This window comes from Bombina bombina, chromosome 6, assembly GCF_027579735.1.
Source record: "Bombina bombina isolate aBomBom1 chromosome 6, aBomBom1.pri, whole genome shotgun sequence".
Taxonomy (NCBI): Eukaryota; Metazoa; Chordata; class Amphibia; order Anura; family Bombinatoridae; genus Bombina; species Bombina bombina.
Genome location: NC_069504.1, coordinates 314,578,645 through 314,604,287, shown reverse-complemented (window position 1 = coordinate 314,604,287; position 25,643 = coordinate 314,578,645). Strand labels below are relative to the sequence as shown.

Here is a 25,643-nt window from a genome sequence, read left to right as displayed (position 1 = left end):
CCAATATTTAATGGTGGTGGTGTTATACAGTGATTCAGAGTGTGTAATACTACAGAACTTTTGCAATAGGCGGCTTAAAATCTTCCTGGAAATAACCCTATTTAGGTGTTAAGTTTATACAGTAATTAATTTTGTTGCAAATTCGTAGACACAGAACCCCTGATTCACACAGTGAGTCAGAGCATGTTATACAAATTAACAATCTTTGCAACAATAGACATACAAATCTGAAGGCAATAACCCTATTTTTGGTGTTAAATAACAGTGGGAATACAATCGGTTGCAAACCTTAAGACATACAGCTGTTAATGTCATTAGCTTTAAAGGCATACACCACACCTTATCACTAGCTAACAGTTTTAAACCGCGGATCCCTCACACAAGAGAGTTAAACTATTATAAGTTGCAACATTTGTATTTAAAAGCTACCTAACATTGGTAACTATTATCTAGTATTGAGATTGAGCCACAACTACATTGATACTGCGTGTTCTTGTAAGTATTAAAGGGCCACTGTAAGTAAATATTTTCTATGCCTGTTACTAACTAACTACCCCAAATACGCTTTTTATCAATAGCATTTCATTAACATATCTCTACCGTATATCAGAAATCTTGTCTGCAAATTTAATTGTTTTCCAAACCCACTCTGTGGGTATCCTTTGCTCTGTACCAATCCGTTTACAATACCTAGGTTTCAAAATGGCGCTTTAAACGCAAAGTTATTGGTTTAAGTATTTTGAACACTCAGTGCTGAAAATAGTGGGCAGGATAACGTGACATCATCGGCGAATAAAAGATATAACTTTTAGAACGTTATGAAACTTCGTTTTGGAGAAAATATAGGTCAGTAGGTTTTAATTAATGTTTATTAACTTTAATATGTTAGTTGTTTAGCTTACAAATTATAACAGAAAGTAATCCTTTAAACAGACTGATATTCAAGAACACAAATATATACATTCTGCTGCTCATCTCTTACAATGATGGGTTGTTTTCTGTAAAGGCTAACAAACTAACCAGACATTTCACTTTGCTACTGTCTATAAAATTTAGTTTGTTTACTACTAAGAGTCAATTATCTGGACAGATATATATATATTATATAAACTTTTTGGTAGTAACAAACCAGAATTTATTTTGTGCATTTTATATAAGAAATTCACTATCTTAGTTTCAGCTAGTTTTAACAGTATGTGTGTGTGTGCATGAGTACTAGTCCAGTCGGACTCTCATTTTTTCTTCAATAAAGTTATTTTGTACAAATGGGTATGTTTGTGATATCTTGTCTTTTTTACCTGTTAATCTGATTTAACTTTAATTAGTGGGTTTTAAGTATTCAACTGGCCCAGCAACCTGCAGTCTTTTCTTAATGTTGCAAATCTCTTTGCATCCCTTTGTACATCCAGACAGTGGTAGAGCTGCATAGCAAATCAGACAGTGGTAGAGCTGCATAGCAAATCAGACAGTGGTAGTGCTGCATAGCAAATTAGACAGAGGAAGTGCTCCATACCAAATCAAACATTGGTTTCTCTGCATAACAAATCAAACAGTGGCATTGCTATGTAACAAATCAGAATACACACACACATATATATATATATATATATATATATATATATATATACACACAGGGCAGCCACTAGACATTTAAACCATTGATCAGGGCCCCCAATGCGACTAAACATTAACACAAACAGGGATACTAACACAGGCACACAATAACACAGACACATACACATACAGACAAAGAGACACTAACACAGACACACACATACAGACACTAACATAGACACACAGAGACACTGATACAGACACATACAAACAGACACACACAAAGAGACACTAACACAGACACACACAGAGACACTAATACAGACACAAAGAAACAATAACAAACACACACTAACACATACACACAGACACTAATACAGACACACACATACAGCCACAAAGAGACACCTACAGACACACACAGAGACACTAATACACACATAGAGACACAGAGACAATAACACACACACACTAACACATACACACTAATACAGACACACACATACAGACACAAAAAGACACTATCACACACAATACTAATAATGTGTAGTATTGTGTGAATGTATATGATATTCTGTAATAGAGTTTGTAGTATTGTGTGACTGTGTGTGTGATATTTTGTTATACAGTCACACAATACTACACACTTTGTATAACAGAATATCACACACAGTCACACAATATTTGGCACTTTGTATAACAGAATATCACACACACAGTCGCACAATACTATACACTCTGTATAACAGAATATCACACACAGTCACACAATACTACACACTCTGTATAACAGAATATCATATACAGTCACACAATACTACACACTCTGTATAACAGAATATCACACACACAGTCACACAATACCACACACTCTGTATAACAGAATATCATACACAGTCACACAATAGAATACCACACACTCTGTATAACAGAATATTAGACACACAGTCACACAATACCACACACTCTGTATAACAGAATATCACAGTGTCACACTGTACACACAGTGATACACACACTTTGTATAGCAGAATATCACACACACAGTCACACAGTGATACACACTCTTTGTCAGTGTCATATTTAGGTCTTGTGCTGCCCTAGGCACTCAAAATTCTGTTACCACCTGGTTTTAGACCTTTTTTCATCCATATATTTTTTGGTCAGGTTGTAACATGAGCGTATTTTTCCATGGCATTTCCAAAGTAAGTGAGAGGAGGGAAGAAAAAGGAGGAAAGGAGAACATACACACTCACACAGAAACACTCAGGCACAAACACACCCTGACAGATACATACAGAAATACACAAACACACATATGCTCACACACAAAAATATGCACACTAAGTTGTTTTTTTTCTGTGCATTATCCCATCCAAAGTTCAAAACTTGCTCTACCCTACAAATGTTAAAAAGGGGAATGAGGCACTAGAAATGGGTGACAACTGTTGTCTGACTGGATTCTAAGCATTAATATAAATAAATTGTTATTTTACAAGAAGGTACTAGTCATCACTGGCTGATAAGGGTACAAAGTATTGTGTAGCCAGAGTTAAATTGAGACAAACACTGACAAAACTAGAGACTCTGCTAAGCTTGACAAGGTTATACAACTCAGTGGCCCAAGTACAACTATGCTCCCCTTTGAAATTATTTTATATGATAGTAAAAAAAAGACAAGGGAAGAAAAACAGTAAGGAAATAAAGTAAAGATGTTTAAACGTTTGTGTATATATATCAAATGTGTGCATCATATACTTTCTTACACATTCACAACATTTCTAATGGTGTATGTCCTGTCCCTTACTTACATCAGATTTAGAGAACACTGTCAACACAACCCCCCTTACCTTATCAGTTTTCTCATCAGTTGTAAATAACTCCTGCTGTGCCTGTGTGCTGTCTCAAAAGGAAGCTGGTAGCACCGTACTCGGATGAGAGAAAAGGGGAGGGCAAACCAGGAAGCAGAAGAAGTTTCTAAACAGACCAGGCTGTTAAAGACACAGTCAGTGTACTGTAGAACCACACGCAGTGCTAAAACACAACTGGCCCTTATTTCAATGCTGATGGTGTCCCAGGCACACAGAGTGCCGCCCCAGCCCACAAATTGGCAATGCAAATTTGCAATCATACTTAATCAAACTCTGCCGGCTGCAGCTGTAACTTGGCCCTGCCCCTGCCTGAACCTGACCTGTCACCTGGCTGTGTCACAGAGTCGAGTCCAGACTCACAGTCCGTTGTACATAGTATTTGTCACCTTACCAGGCTGACCTGTCCTCCACAACTGACTCTTGAACTGTTGTCAAATAAATATGTCACTCTCACCGACACCAAGACAGTCCGCCCACATGACCCACCAGCACCGACTGTGCATAATCTGCCATGCCCTGCCTGCCAGCTGCCCAGTGCCAAGGTGGCCCTCAGAGACTCCCGCCGGTGGGGCCACCATTCCTAGTTCCTACCTCACTCGAGTCATCTGCACGGTCTGGCCATCTCCTCACGTAGTGCTGCTGCTGCAGTGTGAGTTTCAGACAGTCACGTGGAGTCAGACACGTTTTCCCTCTCAGTGAGTCAGTTCAGTTAGGCTTAGGCAGGCCAGGCTGCACAAGTGATGAGCTCCGCCTCTCCACTCACTGTCCGTCTGTCACACAAGCGTGCCCACAATCCCATAGGCTATAGTTAGCCGAGCCGGCCAATGATGATGATGATCATCATCTAAGTAAGCCAGCCAATATGATTTCTCAGGATCAGGTCTGTAGGAGGGGTGAATCGGCCACGACGATAATTAAATGAATACATAAAAAAATTATTATTGATTGATATAACATACAGGTACATTACACACATAAGTTGTTAAAGTCACAGCCTGTTCTCCCTGTTAATGCACTCAGGGCGGCAGTCGGCAGATGATTAATTGATCATCATTCACCTCTGAAGTCGGCACCGCTCTCGGCGCTCCCCTGCAGGGGGTGCCCTAAGGCGGCTGCCGATTCTGCCTTATACAAGCGCCGGCCCATACATAAATTCAAAAGGAGGAACCTGCAAATCCTTTAAAACCAGATTAAGGAGGATAAATTGGTTTAATTGCAGGCTTAATCCTGACTAAGACCTGAAGAAAAGTCTGAATATCAGGAAATTTTGCAATTTTCTTCTGAAACTAGACAGAATGAGCAGAGATCTGACAATTTCAAGTACTAATAAATAAAACTTTATCTAAACCATCCTGAACAAATCGAAGAATTCTATGAATTCTAAAAGAGTGCCATCTGAATTCATTTTCTATACATCAGGAAATAGAAGCCTTTAATACATATTTCTCATCATAGGCTTAGGGGCTTGAACCAAAGTATAATTGACAAAATTGGAAAAAAAACTCTCTGCCTTAAAACTATGTGTTCAATCTCCAAACCATCATGTTTAGAAATTTTAGATCCTGATGAAAAAATGGACCATGACACAGCAGGTTGTGACGCAGTCGAAGAGGCTGTGGATGACAACTTTGTATCTGTACCAGATCTGCAAACTAAGTTCTGTGAGTCCAGGCTGGAGCAATCTGAATTACTGATGAGACATTGAGACATCCTGCTTTATCCTGGCTATTACCATTGATAACAGAACAAGAGGATGAACAAGTAGCTGCTAGAGCATCAACAAACTTTCAAAGTATCAGGGGAGCTTGTTGTTCAAATGAGAAGACATCAGATCTACTTCCGGAAGACCCCACAGGTCTACAATCTGACTGAAGAGTTTCAGATGAAGAAATCATTACACTGGATGAAGGGATTAGAAACTAAGGCCTAGATTTAGAGTTCGGCGGTAGCCGTCAAAACCAGCGTTAGAGGCTCCTAACGCTGGTTTTGGGCGCCCGCTGGTATTTGGAGTCAGTGATTAAAGGGTCTAACGCTCACTTTTCAGCCGCGACTTTTCCATACCGCAGATCCCCCTACGCCATTTGCGTAGCCTATCTTTTCAATGGGATCTTTCTAACGCTGGTATTTAGAGTCGTTTCTGCAGTGAGCGTTAGAGCTCTAACGACAAGATTCCAGCCGCCTGAAAATAGCAGGAGTTAAGAGCTTTCTGGCTAACGCCGGTTTATAAAGCTCTTAACTACTGTACCCTAAAGTACACTAACACCCATAAACTACCTATGTACCCCTAAACCGAGGTCCCCCCACATCGCCGCCACTCGATTCAAATTTTTAACCCCTAATCTGCCGACCGCCACCTACGTTATACTTATGTACCCCTAATCTGCTGGCCCTAACACCGCCGACCCCTGTATTATATCTATTAACCCCTAACTTGCCCCCCACAACGTCGCCGCAAGCTACTTAAAATAATTAACCCCTAATCTTCCGACCGCAAATCGCCGCCACCTACGTTATCCCTATGTACCCCTAATCTGCTACCCCTAACATCGCCGACCCCTATGTTATATTTATTAACCCCTAATCTGCCCCCCACAACGTCGCCGACACCTACCTACACTTATTAACCCCTAATCTGCCGAGCGGACCTGAGCGCTACTATAATAAAGTTATTAACCCCTAATCCGCCTCACTAACCCTATCATAAATAGTATTAACCCCTAATCTGCCCTCCCTAACATCGCCGACACCTACCTTCAATTATTAACCCCTAATCTGCCGACCGGAGCTCACCGCTATTCTAATAAATGTATTAACCCCTAAAGCTAAGTCTAACCCTAACACTAACACCCCCCTAAGTTAAATATAATTTTTATCTAACGAAATAAATTAACTCTTATTAAATAAATAATTCCTATTTAAAGCTAAATACTTACCTGTAAAATACATCCTAATATAGCTACAATATAAATTATAATTATATTATAGCTATTTTAGGATTAATATTTATTTTACAGACAACTTTGTAATTATTTTAACCAGGTACAATAGCTATTAAATAGTTAAGAACTATTTAATAGTTACCTAGTTAAAATAATTACAAATTTACCTGTAAAATAAATCCTAACCTAAGATATAATTAAACCTAACACTACCCTATCAATAAAATAATTAAATAAACTACCTACAATTACCTACAATTAACCTAACACTACACTATCAATAAATTAATTAAACACAATTGCTACAAATAAATAAAATTAAATAAACTATCTAAAGTACAAAAAATAAAAAAGAACTAAGTTACAGAAAATAATAAAATATTTACAAACATAAGAAAAATATTACAACAATTTTAAACTAATTACACCTACTCTAAGCCCCCTAATAAAATAACAAAGCCCCCCAAAATAAAAAATTCCCTACACTATTCTAAAATACAAATATTACAAGCTCTTTTACCTTACCAGCCCTGAACAGGGCCCTTTGCGGGGCATGCCCCAAGAATTTCAGCTCTTTTGCCTGTAAAAAAAAACATACAATACCCCCCCCCCAACATTACAACCCACCACCCACATACCCCTAATCTAACCCAAACTCCCCTTAAATAAACCTAACACTACCCCCCTGATGATCTTCCTACCTTGTCTTCACCATGCCAGGTTCACCGATCCGTCCTGGCTCCAAGATCTTCATCCAACCCAAGCGGGGGCTAGACATCCACTGAAGAAGTCCAGAAGAGGGTCCAAAGTCTTCCTCCTATCCGGCAAGAAGAGGACATCCGGACCGGCAAACATCTTCTCCAAGCGGCATCTTCTATCTTCTTCCATCCGATGACGACCGGCTCCATCTTGAAGACCTCCAGCGCGGATCCATCCTCTTCTTCCGACGACTAGACGACGAATGACGGTTCCTTTAAGGGACGTCATCCAAGATGGCGTCCCTCGAATTCCGATTGGCTGATAGGATTCTATCAGCCAATCGGAATTAAGGTAGGAATTTTCTGATTGGCTGATGGAATCAGCCAATCAGAATATAGTTCAATCCGATTGGCTGATCCAATCAGCCAATCAGATTGAGCTCGCATTCTATTGGCTGATCGGAACAGCCAATAGAATGCGAGCTCAATCTGATTGGCTGATTGGATCAGCCAATCGGATTGAACTATATTCTGATTGGCTGATTCCATCAGCCAATCAGAAAATTCCTACCTTAATTCCGATTGGCTGATAGAATCCTATCAGCCAATCGGAATTCGAGGGACGCCATCTTGGATGACGTCCCTTAAAGGAACCGTCATTCGTCGTCTAGTCGTCGGAAGAAGAGGATGGATCCGCGCTGGAGGTCTTCAAGATGGAGCCGGTCGTCATCGGATGGAAGAAGATAGAAGATGCCGCTTGGAGAAGATGTTTGCCGGTCCGGATGTCCTCTTCTTGCCGGATAGGAGGAAGACTTTGGACCCTCTTCTGGACTTCTTCAGTGGATGTCTAGCCCCCACTTGGGTTGGATGAAGATCTTGGAGCCAGGACGGATCGGTGAACCTGGCATGGTGAAGACAAGGTAGGAAGATCATCAGGGGGGTAGTGTTAGGTTTATTTAAGGGGGGTTTGGGTTAGATTAGGGGTATGTGGGTGGTGGGTTGTAATGTTGGGGGGGGGTATTGTATGTTTTTTTTTACAGGCAAAAGAGCTGAAATTCTTGGGGCATGCCCCGCAAAGGGCCCTGTTCAGGGCTGGTAAGGTAAAAGAGCTTGTAATATTTGTATTTTAGAATAGTGTAGGGAATTTTTTATTTTGGGGGGCTTTGTTATTTTATTAGGGGGCTTAGAGTAGGTGTAATTAGTTTAAAATTGTTGTAATATTTTTCTTATGTTTGTAAATATTTTATTATTTTCTGTAACTTAGTTCTTTTTTATTTTTTGTACTTTAGATAGTTTATTTAATTTTATTTATTTGTAGCAATTGTGTTTAATTAATTTATTGATAGTGTAGTGTTAGGTTAATTGTAGGTAATTGTAGGTAGTTTATTTAATTATTTTATTGATAGGGTAGTGTTAGGTTTAATTATATCTTAGGTTAGGATTTATTTTACAGGTAAATTTGTAATTATTTTAACTAGGTAACTATTAAATAGTTCTTAACTATTTAATAGCTATTGTACCTGGTTAAAATAATTACAAAGTTGCCTGTAAAATAAATATTAATCCTAAAATAGCTATAATATAATTATAATTTATATTGTAGCTATATTAGGATGTATTTTACAGGTAAGTATTTAGCTTTAAATAGGAATTATTTATTTAATAAGAGTTAATTTATTTCGTTAGATAAAAATTATATTTAACTTAGGGGGGTGTTAGTGTTAGGGTTAGACTTAGCTTTAGGGGTTAATACATTTATTAGAATAGCGGTGAGCTCCGGTCGGCAGATTAGGGGTTAATAATTGAAGGTAGGTGTCGGCGATGTTAGGGAGGGCAGATTAGGGGTTAATACTATTTATGATAGGGTTAGTGAGGCGGATTAGGGGTTAATAACTTTATTATAGTAGCGCTCAGGTCCGCTCGGCAGATTAGGGGTTAATAATTGTAGGTAGGTGTCGGCGACGTTGTGGGGGGCAGATTAGGGGTTAATAAATATAACATAGGGGTCGGCGATGTTAGGGCAGCAGATTAGGGGTACATAGGGATAACGTAGGTGGCGGCGGTTTACGGAGCGGCAGATTAGGGGTTAAAAGTGTAATGCAGGGGTCAGCGATAGCGGGGGCGGCAGATTAGGGGTTAATAAGTGTAAGGTTAGGGGTGTTTAGACTCGGGGTACATGTTAGGGTGTTAGGTGCAGACTTAGGAGGTGTTTCCCCATAGGAAACAATGGGGCTGCGTTAGGAGCTGAACGCTGCTTTTTTGCAGGTGTTAGGTTTTTTTTCAGCTCAAACAGCCCCATTGTTTCCTATGGGAGAATCGTGCACGAGCACGTTTTTGATGCCGGCCGCGTCCGTAAGCAACTCTGGTATCGAGAGTTGCATTTGCGGTAAAAATGCTCTACGCTCCTTTTTTGGAGCCTAACGCAGCATTTGTTTGAACTCTCGATACCAGAGTTAAATTTATGGTGCGGCCAGAAAAAAACCCGCGGAGCGTTAACAGCCCTTTTACCGCCGAACTCTAAATCTAGGCCTAAGAAAGTCTGTTTCCCAATTGTTCACCCCTGAAATATGAACAGCAATGAAAAATAATACAGGAATTGCTTTCTGCGCAAGATAAAATTCAAGAAAACTCCGTCATCATCAGGGAACATTGTCTGACTGGAAGTACAGATAAGTCTCTCTTTCCAAGAGAGGTCATAACTGAAGGGCCCTGAAAATGCCAAAATATTTATGGGCAACTTTGCCTCCTGAAGTAACCAATTTTCCTGTGCTCTCTGGGACCCCTAGACTGCACCCTAACCTGAAAAAATTGCATCTGATAAGATCACTGTCCAAGTTGGGCAGCCAAAGGATGACCCCAGAACAATGATTGATCCACCAGAAGAGGGATTGTCTTTTTTTTGCATCCAAAAGAATATATAGTATAATCCCTGCACAACTGATGCAGTACAAAAAGCTGCAAAGGCCTCACGTGAAAGTGAGCAAACTGAATTGCATCTGAGGCTGCTATTATCAGGCCTAGGACTTCCATAAAAAGAGCTACAGAAGGAGAAGGAACTGACTGAAGATTTACAAAAGCTGATAGTAACTTCGTCCTTCTCTATTCTGTCATAGAGACTGAGTCGATTAATACACCCAAAAAAGTAATCCTGGACTGTGGGGACAGAGAACTTTTAGGAAAATTTATTTTACATTAATGCTCTTGAAGAAACAACAAACTTTTTTGGTATGAGATACTGCTAAATGTAAAGATGGAGCCTGTATTAAAATATCATCCAGATGGGGAGCCACTGACATACCTTGAGCTCTTATTACCGATATAAGAGTGCCCAGACCAAACAGAAGAAAAAAAATGAAAATGTTTGTCCAAAAATGCAAACCTTAGGAATTGATGATGATCCCTGTGAATAGGAATATGAAGATAAGCATCCTTCAGACATATAGAGGACATGAACTCTCCCTGTTGAACAAGAGGAAAGATATTTTGAATAGTTTGCATCTTGAAAGATGGAACAATGAGAAACTTGTTTAACATTTTAAAGTCCAAAAGAAGTTTCAATAGAAACCCTGAATCTGTTCCAATTCTGGAACTGAAACTATTACACCCATAGACTCCATATCTGGAATATACTGAAAAAAGGCTCTTTCCTTTAGAGGATTCCTTGGAATATGAGACAGAAGAAACCTTCTCCTGGGAGGCCTTGATCTGAAACCTGTTATGTATTGGGAAATAATGCTCAAAAGCCAAGGATCTTGAAATGAATTAAACCAAGCCCCCTGAAAAACAGGCATAATCTGCCTTACCAGCAGATATGGGGTGCAGCTTTATGCTGACTTGGTAGTGAAACAGGCTTTTTGGATTGTTTAAACATGTTCGTTTTAGCGTTTAGCTTCCAGGAGAAACTGGACATACCCTGCCTCTGTGAAGAGAGGAGGTTCTTAGATTGAAGGAACAAAAGTGGTTAGAAGCTCTGGGTTTACTCTTAGACTTCTTATCCTTGGAGAAGAAAGGTTTCTTTCCCGTAGAAATAATAGCCACCAACCAGCAAGCGCAACCCAGGTGCTGAAACAAAAATGGGCTGGCTCCTAAGCTTTACATTCATGCTTTTCAAAGAAAGATAGCAAGAGTACGAAGAAAAAAAACATAAATTATGCTTACCTGAAAAGTTTCTTTTCTTCTGACGGGGAGAGTCCACAGCTGTATTCATTACTTTTGGGAATTCAGAACCTGTCCACCAGGAGGAGGCAAAGACACCCCAGCCAAAGGCTTAAATACCTCCCCCAATTCCCTCATCCCCCAGTCAGGGAACAAGGAACAGTAGGAGAAATATTAGGTGAAAAAAAGGTGCCAGAAGAATAAAAAACGAAAACACGGCTACCCCACATAAAAACATGGGTGGGGAGCTGTGGAATCTCCCCATCAGAAGAAAAGAAATGTATCAGGTAAGCATAATTTATGTTTTTCTTCTTAAACAGGGAGAGTCCACAACTGCATCCTTTAATTTTGGGAAAATAATACCCAAGCTATAGAGGACACTGAAAGCAAAAAAGGGCGGGTAGACGAGGCGGCCCATTCGAAGAGCACCACAGCCTGAAATTACCCAACCAAACAAAAAAAACAGCTGTACAGAACAGAAAGACAAACTGAAAGGACTAAGTAACTGCTCATCAGTTAAATCCAGCAAGACTCATATAGAGACTGCGTGGAGCACAAAGCCTCCAAAGAGGGAAGTCCCACAGACTCCAAGCCCATACAATTCCACATATTCCCAGAAGGGAATATGAAAGGGAAATACTCAAACAAGAGATCTAAAAGCTCAGCAACTAGGGTAAAAAGGAACCCCAGCACAAGTCAAGCGCAACCCAAGGTTGCTCCCATACCTCACAAAGAGTGCAGTCTGCACTCATGAAAGAGCGATCGAGGAAGAACAGTCAATCCCCAGAACTGCCTAAAATTAGCACCATAAGAATTTATCATGCTCCAGATGAAGCCCCCAGCTCCAACACTGCGACACAAGTCTAGTAGTCACCAGTCACACAACTAGCCTATCAGGCTAGGAACTGCACCAGGAACTCCCCCAGTGGGAACCTTCCAAGAAGTGCAGGAACCCACTCCCTCCCCGGCAAAAAGAGGAAAAGCAGGAAAGCATCCAAAACCAAGCAGAGAACAGCTCCCTGCTGAGTAAAAAACTACGCTAAACTCAACTTATGGAGAGATTACAAGATCTGGAGAAGAAACGCTGTCAAGGGTCAGGCGAGCCCACAGACCTCAGACCGTTAAAAGGAAAACCAGCACCAGCAGCTGGATTCTAATCAACAACCCTTGAATTGCAAAGCTACAAAGCCAACCCTTAGGCTACTTGGGCTGCTTCCTCAAGGAAATGGACCCAGCACCAAACGACTGGCATGTCCGAAGGCAGGGAAATAAATAATTCCCTGGACCACCCAGATTTCCAAAAAGGAAGGAAGAAGGACTAAACGGTATCAAAAGGTAGGCAAACCCCGACCATATGTAACAAGACTGGCATGCTAAACTACTAAGCCAGAACAGAATATAGGACGATATCGGGTTCCAGAACCCAGAAACAGTTCCCTTCCCTACAAGAAGGTACACTCCCCAAAAGTGGAGACCACACAGAAAACAACAGTGTTTAGCATGATACCAGAATCCTCCCCTACATGACATTGCATCAGGCGGATACATCGGTATACACCAATCCCATTAAGGGGAGGAGAATGCAAAAGACAACTGCTTACCCATCCACAGGCACGGAGCGTGCGTCATCAAACAGACGGCAAAAACAAAACCAATTGAAGAGGCACCATCCGGCTGCAACAGCCCAGAAGACAAACAAATAACCAGCGAGCCCACCTCTAGAGTGGAAGTAGCTGTAATAAGAGATCAAACTCCCGCTTGCTTGGTAGCCACACTAACCATCAGACCATTTCCTAGTCTCCGATAAGAGAAGACACAACACCTGAAGGAGCAAGCAGATGTCTCAGGACCGTAAGGACTGAAGCACCCAAGATCCAACTAGGAGGTCCAGTCAGATATCTTAGACCAGGTCCAGAAAAAATAAAACGGGCACCTGGAAACCGGAGTTGGCCCAAACTAGGAACCCCTGAGGAACCATAGGAATACCTCAAATGGAGAACCCTAGGAGATGCAATCGCAAGCCACATGCAAAAGTCCCAGGACACAGGACATTCCTTAAGCATCCCAGAGACAGAGAATATAACTCCTCAAGATTTGAGGGATAATACCCCCAAGACCAACAGCTAAGAAGCTGACAAGAAATAGCGCACCTCTGCAAAAGTCTGCAATATAGTCACCAAACGATCCATCTGGATCAACCTCTCGGTAATCCCCCTAGACCAAGGAAGAAAACGATGAACAAGCATCGATATCCCAGGAAAATACATATCAGACCGATATATCGTAAGAAGGGTAGTTCCAGGACAAAAAGGAGACCAACGCATTCTCCAGAGCCCCCCAAAACATGGAAACAGATGAGAAGCAGCATGAGGAAGAAAATAGACCAAAAATGCCCGAACTTCCAGAACCGATGACCCCACAACCATCCCCAGAATGGAAAAAGGAAGCCTAAGTCACCTCGACCCCTTAGGGAGAGGTACCGAGGTCAAAAACCTCAAAAAAAGAGTAGGCCAAGAAGAATACCATAGTGGATATAAAAATCCACCCCAACCTGGTACTCCAGATGTTTAAGGTGTCATCTAAACCTCCAGTCCAATTGGGAATGAAGGATTCTAGCTCTGAGATCAAAGAAACTGTGGAACCCTTCATAGCAGGATCCACTTCTGGAACCCCACCAACAATCAGGAACAGAACCAAGAGGACTGATTACAAACCCCTTGATGCCCCATACAAAAAGAATCAACGAGAACCAGCTTGACAATGTACGAACATACCTTCTTTCATAGTCCCGTCAAGGGCAGAGTCTCAAAACAAAAAGAATTAAACTCTCATGGTTTTCCTCTCCATGGAAATCCCTATCCCAAGGGGAATGTTTATCTGTTCTGAAGGAGGAATCATAGCATAACAAACATCTTATGTGAGAGAGCAACTCACCACCCAACTAGGTCAGCCAGATTCACCAGCACCATGTGGATGGTATAGACCTTAAGGAACAGAAACCAGCGCCCGGCCAGGACCAGTTTGCTATAGAGGGCACTCCTAAACTAAACCAGGTCACAGAAAAATTGAAACCCCAGTAGGAATCAACAAAGGATCTATAGAACTATGTAACGAACATGCAACTTCTGCAGAAGTGTCCAAGCGACCACAAAATCGCTAGTATCAAATTCCAGAGAAAAGATGTTTCCCAACAGGGAAACAATAACAAACATGAGCTTAAAAAAACAAAACAAATACATCCTAGCCGAACAAAAAAAAGAGGGCAGCACTTGCAGGTCAACGCCGTAGAAAAATGGGTACACTAACAGGACCAGCCAATCAGAGACCCCATTCTTCCGAAGCTCAGAACTGGAATAAGATACCCCAAAGAAAAGGGAAAAAAGTAGACGACAAGGAGATTAACATCATCCCCCCACGTCTAACCCAGCTTGCCGTCCAGCATGGAAGACCGAGGACCCCTCAACCTATCAGGACTGGGATCCTCCAGCACTGCCAAAACATGCCGCAGTAGGACACAAAGGTGCGCCATTCTATAATAAAAAGCAAGACTTACCTCCGCCGGGGAACTGACGACCCCAAGGATTGGACCCCTGAAGTCTCAGAGGAAACTGCTTCCCCAGAAGGCTGATCCGACCCATATAATCCCTCGCCTGACGAGCCCTGGTTGATGGAACACAGACAGTATCTCATCAGCATCTTCCTTCCTGAAAGATGTAAATGTGCCAATGCCATAGATATGGCCACGCAGAACCGTGCCGTAACCTCTGGAGGAAACAAGCTGCCTGTCACGCTCGGCCGTCGGGAGTTCCGGCGGTTCACCTCTCGTGCTTGGTTGCCTGGCAACATCTCGCTCTGCTGAGCCATCCCCTTCAGCTGACGTCAGGACTAGGCTTCTTATTTCGGTCTTCCTGTTCCTTCGGTGCCCGTTTGTTTGTTAACTCGTGGCTGTTGAGACTACTCAGTATCTTTGAAAGTATTCATTTTGTTCCTGAACCTTTGCCTGGATAACCTGTTGCCAAACTCTGCATTATTGACTACGCTGTGTTTAACCCTCAACCTGCTTGATAACCTGTTGCCAAACTCTGCATTACTGACTACGCTGTGTTTAACCCTCAAACTGCCTGATAACCTGTTGCCAAACTCTGCATTTCTGACTATGCTGTGTTTAACCCTCAAACTGCATGATAACCTGTTGCCAAACTCTGCATTACTGACTACGCTGTGTTTAACCCTCAAACTGCCTGATAACCTGTTTCCAAACTCTGCATTATTGACTACGCTGTGTTTAACCCTCAAACTGCCTGATAACAAGTTGCCAAACTCTGCATTATTGACCACGCTGGTGATTAACCCTCAAACTGCCTGATAACCTGTTGCCAGACTCTGTATTACTGACTACGCTGTGCTTAACCCTCAAATTGCCTGATTTCAAGTTACCTACTCCTGCATTATTAACTGTTTATTGTTTAACCCTCCTTCTGTCTGAGAATAAGTTGTCTTACCCTGCAACTCTGGTACTGTGGAGGACTATTCCTGAACTGCCTGATTATAGTTCCCTATTCTGAAGTTTATCCGGCTGCTATCAAGATTTCCATTACTCTTTCCAGAGGACTCAGACCAACACTGCTCCATATCGTGAGTACCTTGTTTTATAGAAGTTGTTGTGAGGTCACGTCCTGGATTAAACTCAGAGTAAAAGGGTGTTGTTTTAGTTCGCCCTAGCATTTGGGTCTTCTTCTGGACTTTACCTAACCTGACATAAGAAACGGGCCATATTATGGACCCCGAAGAGTTGGGGCTGTGGCACTACAAGGGCAACTTCTTGGAAATCATTCTGCTCATTTGCAATCCTTGGATTCCAAGCTTGACCAGATTAATGCTCTGCTACATAACCTCTCCGCTCCTTCTAAAGCTACGCCTACTCCTACTGCAGCTGCTGCTAGTTCCAATGCCATTTATAATCCGCCTCAGCCAGTGGGACAGTATATACCTAGAATCCCTCTTCCAGATAAGTATGACGGAAATCCGGAAGAATGCAGTGGATTCCTTAATCAGTGTCATTTACACTTCAGAAACAATCCTCAAGTATTTGTCCATTTTTCTTTCAAGATCAACTTTATTATATCCCTCATGAAGGGTAAGGCTCTGGCTTGGGTGTCTCCTCTTTTGGAGAAAGACAATCCTCTTCTTCAGGATTTGGAATTATTTGTGTCTATTTTTTCCTCTGTTTTTGACAAGCCTGGGAGGTCTGCAGCTGCTGAGGCAGGGTTGTTCGATTTGAGACAGGGATCCCTTTCTGTAGCTCAATACGCTATTGAATTCAGGACTTTAGCAGCAGAAACTGATTGGAACCATGGAGCCTTACGGGCAGCCTTTCGCAAAGGACTTTGCGAACGCTTAAAGGATGAACTTGTATTTCGGGAGCTTCCCGACTCTTTGGAGGATCTTATCAATTTATGTATTAATCTCGACGCCTGGCATACTGGACGTCTTCAGGAGAGAGATAGGAATTGTAGATCTTTTTCTAGGTCTACTTATCGTCCTCCTATTCGAACCCCAAGTCTTTCTAATAATAACTCCCATTCATTGGAGTCTGTAGAACCCATGGAAGTAGGAGGTATTAAGTTAACAGAAGCTGAACGCCATAGAAGGCGTACTCTTGGGTTATGTCTGTATTGTGGCACCAAAGGACATTTACTGAAGGACTGTCCGATCCGGCCAGTAAAAGCCAAGGCTTAACTATTGAAAGAGGGACAGAGTTAAGCCAGAATCCCATGTCATCACTCAATTCTAAACTCTTTGTCTCTGTAACCATCACTTTTGGAAACGCCAAGTTTCAAGCTCAAGCTCTCATCGACTCTGGAGCTGCTGGAGTTTTTATTGATTCAAGTTTTGTTGACTCTCTCAGGATTCCTCTTCTAGCCAAGAAACAATTAATCAAGGTAACTACTGTTAGTGGACAGCCTCTGGGTTCTGGAATCATTCAACATTCTACTATTCATCTTCTTTTATCTGTGGGCATACTCCACTCTGAAATTATTAGTTTTGATGTCATCTCTTTCCGCCACATACCGTTGATTCTGGGGTTACCTTGGTTGCAGCTTCATGATCCAGTATTCTCATGGTCTAAAGGAGAACTTATTTCCTGGGGAACTACCTGTTTTAAGCATTGCCTGCAAAATCCCTCTAAATCATCCTGTCCTGTTGTGGCTATGTTGGAAGTTCCTGATTCGTTGCCTAATCACTATCATGCCTTTTGTGATGTGTTTTCTAAAAAGGAGGCTGAGACGTTACCTCCTCACCGGATATTTGACTGTCCTATCGATTTGTATTCTGGGGCTCCTCTACCTAAGGGAAGGACCTATCCTCTCTCTCGTCAAGAAAATGTCTCTCTTGAAGAATACATTAAGGACAACTTAGCCAGAGGATTTATTCATCCTTCCTCTTCACCTCTGGGTGCGGGGTTTTTCTTCATTGGGAAAAAAGATGGAGGACTTCGTACCTGTATTGATTATCGAGCCTTGAATCAGATTACTATCAAAAACAGTTACCCTCTTCCGCTCATCCCTGAGCTATTTGATCGTCTCCAAGGTGCTTCTATTTTCTGCAAGTTGGATCTCCATGGGGCCTACAATTTGGTCAGAATTCTTAAGGGAGACGAATGGAAGACGGCATTTAACACTAGATTTGGTCACTACGAGTATCTTGTAATGCCTTTTGGATTGTGCAATGCACCAGCAGTATTTCAGCACTTTGTTAACAAGATCTTCAGAGATTATCTAAATCAATTTGTTAGAATTTATCTTGATGACATTCTGATCTAATCCAGAACATTACAGGAACATGTACACCATGTACAACTTGTGCTTCAAAGATTACGTGTTAACTCCCTTTTCGCTAAATTAGAGAAATGCTCTTTCCATCAGAGTTCCATTCCCTTCTTGGGTTATATTATTTCAGAATCTGGTTTTGAGATGGATCCTGCTAAACTTTCGGCTATCAAGGACTGGCCCATACGAACCACCCTCAAATCCCTTCAGAGGTTTCTTGGCTTTGCCAATTACTATAGAAAGTTTATAAAGAACTTTGCTGACATTACGTCTCCTCTCACTAAGAAGGGACACGATTGTAGGAACTGGTCTAATTCGGCAATACAGGCTTTAGAAACTCTGAAATCAGCGTTTTCTTCTGCACCTCTCCTCAGTCATCCAATTCCTGATCTCCAGTTTATCTTGGAGGTAGAGGCTTCCTCTATTGCTGCTGGAGCTGTTCTCTCCCAACAAAATCCGTCTACCAGCAAGATACATCCGGTGGCGTCCTTTTCTAAAAAATTAAATCCTGCCGAGTTAAACTATGATGTGGGCAATAAAGAACTATTGGCTATAAAACTAGCTTTGGATGAGTGGAGACATTGGTTGGAGGGTACTAGTCAACCATTTTTCATTCTGACAGACCACAAGAATCTCCTATACCTCCATACAGCTAAACACCTCAATTCTCGTCAGGCTTGGTGGGCCTTGTTCTTTTCCAGGTTTAATTTCGTATTTTCCTATGTTCTTGGTTCCAAAAATTCCAAGGCAGATGCATTATCCAGGCATTTTCAATCTTCAGAGTCTATTCCGTTGGATTCTGAACACATACTACGTCCAGTCAGAGTTTTGGCTGAAGTATCCTCTTTTCCAGTACAGGCTTTACGTTATGCTCAAAACCGGGTACCATCTTCTTACAAACTTCCTTCTGGTATCCTATATGTACCCAGAGGATTACGTCTTAAGCTTTTACATTTGGCTCACAAAAACATATCAGCAGGTCATCCTGGAGTAAGCAATACACTGTGGAAACTGAAGCAGCATGTTTTGTGGTCCACCATGAGGAGGGATGTTAAGGATTACATTGCCACTTGGAGCTCTTGTGCTTCGAATAAACAATCTACTCATCAACCGTTTGGTTTGTTACACCCTCTTCCTGTTCCTCATTACCCTTGGTCCCTACTTATCCATGGACTTTGTTATGGATCTTCCTGTTTCTGCTGGAAATACGACCATTTGGGTAGTGGTGGACCGATTCTCAAAGTCTGCTCATTTCATACCTCTGCCTGGTTTGCCTTCGGCTCAAAAACTTTCTGAACGTTTTGTTCTGCATATATCTCGATTACATGGATTTCCTTCTGACATTGTGTCTGATCGTGGAGTTCAATTTGTTTCCAAATTTTGGAGGTCTTTTTGTAAGCACTTCGGAATCAATATATCTCTTTCTACTGCACATCGTCCTCAATCCAACGGACAGACCGAGCTTGTAAATCAATCCTTGGAATCTTTTCTCAGACACTATGTAAACCATCACCACTCCAACTGGTCTCAGTTATTGCCTTTAGCGTAATTAGCTCACAACTCATGCTACAATTCCTCCTTACAGACCTCACCCTTCAAGGCAACTTATGGCTTTGAACCTAGAACTTTTCCTAGGATTACCAGTTCTACTGAAGTTCCTGGAGCAGATCGCATTGTAAAAAATCTCAGTAACCATTGGCAACTTATTCGTCAAAATTTACTCTCTTCTTCCATAAAACACAAGAAACATGCTGATCGCAGAAGATGTAAGGCTCCTTTACTTCGCACTGGAGACAGGGTATTTTTATCCACTAGATTCATACGTCTAAAACAACCTTGTACAAAATTGGGTCCCAAGTACATAGGACCTTTTCGAATTGTTTCCAAAGTTTGTTCTTCAGCATACCGCCTGGCCTTACCCAAGACCCTCAAGATCCACCCTGTGTTTCACGTATCCCTACTCAAGCCAGTTATCTACAACCGGTACTCCATAAAGAGTAAACCACCTCCTCCACTTTCCGTAGAGGGTACTTCGGACTTCGAGGTCAGTCAGTTTCTGGATTCCAAGCTACGGGGCAATCGGTTGTACTACCTGGTCCATTGGAAGGGTTACCCTATCACTGAACGATCTTGGGAACCTGCGTTTCTGCTCTTGTCAAGTCTTTTCACATGAAATATCCTGCCAGGCCTAGTCGGGTCCCCCGGAGGGGTCCTTGAGGAGGGGGCACTCGGCCGCCGGGAGTTCCGGCGGTTCACCCTGTGTGCTTGGTTGCCTGGCAACATCTCGCTCTGCTGAGCCGTCCCCTTCAGCTGATGTCAGTACTAGACTTCTTATTCCGGTCTTCCTGTTTCTTCGGTGCCCGTTTGTTAACTCGTGGCTGTTGTGAGTACTCAGTATCTTTGAAAGTATTCATTTTGTTCCTGAACCTTTGCCTGAATAACCTGTTGCCAAACTCTGCATTACTGACTACGCTGTGTTTAACCCTCAAACTGCCTGATAACCTGTTGCCAAACTCTACATTACTGACTACGCTGTGTTTAACCCTCAAACTGCCTGATAACCTGTTGCCAAACTCTGCATTACTGACTACGCTGTGTTTAACCCTCAAACTGCCTGATAACCTGTTGCCAAACTCTGCATTACTGACTACGCTGTGTTTAACCCTCAAACTGCCTGATAACCTGTTGCCAAACTCTGCATTACTGACTACGCTGTGTTTAACCCTCAAACTGCCTGATAACCTGTTGCCAAACTCTGCATTATTGACTACGCTGTGTTTAACCCTCAAACTGCCTGATAACAAGTTGCCAAACTGCATTATTGACCATGCTGGTGATTAACCCTCAAACTGCCTGATTACCTATTGCCAGACTCTGCATTACTGACTACGCTGTGCTTAACCCTCAAGTTGCCTGATTTCAAGTTAAATTTCAAGATGAAAGTAAATTGGAAAGTTGTTTAAAATTGCATGCCCTATCTGAATCATGAAAGTTTAATTTTGACTAGACTGTCCCTTTAAGCAAATGTCAGAAGCATTGTATATCCATATAGTTTTAGATAAGTGATAACCCGATGACAGGCCAAACATCATGTGAAAAATTAAGTGTACTTAAAAACCCGACACAAAAACATCAAAACAGTGTACCTACTGGTATGCACACAATGATTGTATAGAAGAAAAGCATGAAAAATCAGACGCGTGCATAAGCTGACATGCTTAGTAAATGTGCAGAACAAAAAGCCAACACACACTAACCAAGAAAGAAAGAGAACAAAAAAGCACAAAAAAAGCCGTCTAGCGCTAACACAAATACTTAATGCACTTCAATAATACAATAGGGTGAAATAAGGTACTTACAGTATAAGTCCAAACCAAAAATGTCTTACATAATGGTCCCCAGGCTATGATATACCCAAAAGTGAGTATCTACTAATAGTCTGCAGGCTAGACAGGTGCCTACAAAACAACTCCAACACTTACCGGAAAAGGCACACATACTACTGGAGTTACCATCAGCAGAAACTGCTTCCAGTAGATAGCCAATCTAGTGCTGTAAACGTGACAGCAGAGTATTAGAGGCTAGGAACCAGTCCCTATGACAATTGTGGCAGTCCTGGTACTAACTCCCATACTTCAAAGACATCCCTTTGTACAAACAGTAGCTCTTTGGGCGTCAAATCAGTCAGAGCTACCTTCTAACAAACACCTAGAGCACTTCCCTTCTTCACCTTCATCCTGCAAAGGCAAAGATAAGACTAGTTTCCAGTTAGGTGGGAGGGGTTTTAAGGGCTCTTGGAGTTTTGGGATCTTTGCCTCCTCCTAGTGGCTAGGAGTATAATTCCAAATAGAAATGGATCAAGGACTCAACACCTTTATGAAAGAATACGTTACATTTCTAAGAGTGGGGTATTATTTCATTATCAAACCATTACATCTCTGCAAATTTAAGAATTCACATCAGTGACATGCACTGTTCATAAAGCTTCAGAAAAACATGGACAAAAGACACTCTGCACTGTTAATAGACAATAGAACTTTATTTTTTATAAATGGCCTAAAGAGTTTTGTGATTTCCTTTAACAAAACAGGTATTCTTTTTTGAGTGTGGTAATTGCATGTTATTACATATTTTTTAAGGAGGAGGAGTTGCAATTTCACTGACTCTAGTGTAAAGTATAATTTAAAATAGGGTGTATAATGGCATGGCTGACTTAAGCATTTCATTATGTGAACAAATGACTTGCAAGTAGAACAAAACGTGTGAGCTTAAGGCAAATATTTTAGAATACTCACAGCAACTCAGTACTTGGCTCCTCTTTAGATTTGTCAACAAGAGTATGTACGAACAGTAGAGCTGTCTAATCTCTGCATTCCTGTAGGTGCTACTGTAAATAAAGAGAATATTCTTTAGCAATGGGAAGTCATATTCTAAAAAGGAAATATTTTATAATTTCAAAAATTAAACCAGTCAGTTCTACTTATTAGAACCAAAATTATGCATTTAGGATTAAAAAAAACAAAAGGTAAATTATAGACTTGGTGGCCCCTTTACTGACAGCAACAAAGAAGAAATTGAATGAAAAACAAAATTTATGCTTACCTGATACATTTCTTTCTCTTGTGGTGTATCCAGTCCACGGGTTCATCCATTACTTGAGGGATATTCTCCTTCCCAACAGGAAGTTGCAAGAGGACACCCACAGCAGAGCTGTCTATATAGCTCCTCCCCTAACTGCCACTCCCAGTCATTCGACCGAAGACAAGCAAGAAAAAAGGAGAAACTATAGGGTGCAGTGGTGACTGTAGTTTAAAAATAAAAAACACCTGCCTTAAAGTGACAGGGCGGGCCGTGGACTGGATACACCACAAGAGAAAGAAATTTATCAGGTAAGCATAAATTTTGTTTTCTTTTTTAAGGTGTATCCAGTCCACAGGTTCATCCATTACTTGTGGGATACCAATACCAAAGCTTTAGGACACGGATGAAGGCAGGGACAAGGCAGGCACTTAAACGGAAGGCACCACTGCCTGTAAGACCTTTCTCCCAAAAATAGCCTCCGAAGAAGCAAAAGTATCAAATTTGTAGAATTTAGAAAAAGTATGAAGCGAAGAACAAGTCGCCGCCTTACAAATCTGTTCAACAGTGGCCGCATTTTTAAAAGCCCATGTGGAAGCTACCGCTCTAGAGGAATGAGCTGTAATTCTTTCAGGAGGCTGCTGGCCAGCAGTCTCATAAGCTAAACAGATTATGCTTCTCAGCCAAAAAGAAAGAGAAGATGCCGAAGCCTTTTGGCCTCTCCTCTGTCCAGAGTAGACAACAAACAATGCAGATGTTTGACGAAAATCCTTTGTAGCTTGTAAATAAAACTTTAAAGCACGAACCACGTCAAGATTGTGTAATAGACGTTCCTTCTTTGAAGAAGGATTAGGACACAGTGAAGGAACAACAATCTCCTGATTGATATTCTTATTAGATACCACCTTAGGAAGAAACCCAGGTTTGGTACGCAAAACTACCTTATCTGCATGGAAGATCAGATAAGGGGAATCCCACTGTAAGGCAGATAACTCTGAAACTCTTCGAGACGAAGAGATAGCTACCAAAAACAGAACTTTCCAAGATAAAAGCTTGATATCTATGGAATGCAGAGGTTCAAACGGAACCCCTTGAAGAACTTTAAGAACTAAATTTAAACTCTATGGCAGAGCAACAGGTTTAAACACAGGCTTGATTCTAACTAAAGCCTGACAAAACGCCTGAACGTCTGGAACATCTGCCAGACGCTTGTGCAGAAGAATAGACAGAGCAGAAATCTATCCCTTTAAAGAACTAGCTGACAATCCCTTCTCCAATCCTTCTTGGAGAAAGGATAATATCCTAGGAATCCTGACCTTACTCCATGAGTAACAATTGGATTCACACCAATGAAGATATTTACACCATATCTTATGATAGATTTTCCTGGTGACAGGCTTTCAAGCCTGAATTAAGGTATCAAGCGTTCAATCTCCAAGCAGTCAGCCGCAGAGAAATTAGATTTGGATGTTTGAATGGACCTTGGAGTAGAAGGTCCTGCCTCAGCGGCAGAGTCCTTGGTGGAAAGGATGACATGTCCACCAGATCTGCATACCAAGTCCTGCGTGGCCACGCAGGTGCTATCAAAATCACCAAAGCCCTCTCCTGCTTGATCTTGGCAATCAGACGAGGGAGGAGAGGAAATGGTGGGAACACATAAGCCAGGCTGAAGGACCAGGGCACTGCTAGAGCATCTATCAGCGCTGCCTGGGGATCCCTTGACCTGGACCCATAACAAGGAAGCTTGGTGTTCTGATGAGACACCATCAGATCCAGTTCTGGTTTGCCCCATAGTTGAATCAGCTGGGCAAATACCTCCGGATGGAGCTCCCATTCTCCCGGATGAAAAGTCTGCCGACTTAGAAAATCCGCCTCCCAGTTCTCTACTCCTGGGATATGGATAGCTGAGAGATGGCAAGAGTGAACCTCTGCCCATAGAATTATATTTGAAACCTCCAACATTGCCAGGGGGCTTCTTGTTTCCCCCTGATGGTTTATATAGGCTACAGTCATTATATTGTCCGACTGAAATCTGATGAACCTGACCGCAGCAAGTTGAGCCCAAGCCTGAAGAGCATTGAATATCGCTCTCAGTTCCAGAATGTTTATCGGAAGGAGGGCTTCCTTCTGAGTCCACGAACCCTGAGCCTTCAGGGAGTTCCAGACTGCACCCCAGCCCAGAAGGCTGGCATCTGTCGTCACTATAGTCCACTCTGGCCTGCGGAAACTCATTCCCCTGGGCAGATGGACCCGAGATAACCACCAGAGAAGAGAATCCCTGGTCTCTTGATCCAGATTTAGCAGAGGGGACAAATCTGTGTAGTCCCCATTCCACTGATTGAGCATGCAAAGTTGCAGTGGTCTGAGATGTAGGCGGGCAAACGGAACTATGTCCATTGCCGCTACCATTAGGCCGATTACTTCCATACACTGAGCCACTGATGGCCGAGAAGTGGAATGAAGAACACGGCAGGAAGTTAGAAGCTTTGATAACCTGACCTCTGTCAGAAAAATTTTCATTTCTACTGAATCTATCAGTGTTCCTAGGAAGGAAACTCTTGTGAGAGGGGAGAGAGAACTCTTTTCTTCATTCACCTTCCACCTGTGAGACCTCAGAAAGGCCAGAACAATGTCCGTATGGGACTTGGCGATTTGAAAAGTCGACGCTTGTATCAGAATGTCGTCTAAGTAAGGAGCCACCACTATGCTCCGTGGCCTTAGAAACGCTAGTAGGGACCCTAGAACCTTCGTAAAGATTCTTGGTGCCGTGGCTAACCCGAAGGGAAGAGCCACAAACTGGTAATGCCCGTCTAAGAAGGCGAACCTGAGGAACTGATGATGATCTCTGTAAATCGGAATGTGGAGATAAGCATAAGTCCACGGTAGTCATATATTGACCCTCCTGGATCATAGGGAGGATGGTTCGGATAGTCTCCATCTTGAAGGATGGGACCCTGAGAAATTTGTTTAGGATCTTGAGATCCAAGATTGGTCTGAAAGTTCCCTCTTTTTTGGGAA

The 25,643-nt window shown here is 42.0% G+C and overlaps 1 protein-coding gene across 1 annotated transcript in view; it reads right to left on the bottom strand.

Moving 5' to 3' along the window:
• The window catches only part of PPFIA2 (PTPRF interacting protein alpha 2), a 728,675-nt gene that overhangs the window by 3,716 nt on the left and 699,316 nt on the right, over positions 1-25,643 (bottom strand). The window contains exon 29 of the mRNA XM_053716934.1: positions 22,343-22,434. Coding sequence (XP_053572909.1) covers positions 22,376-22,434 — 59 coding nt within the window. The 3' untranslated portion in view covers positions 22,343-22,375. The remainder of the gene's footprint in view (positions 1-22,342; positions 22,435-25,643) is intronic.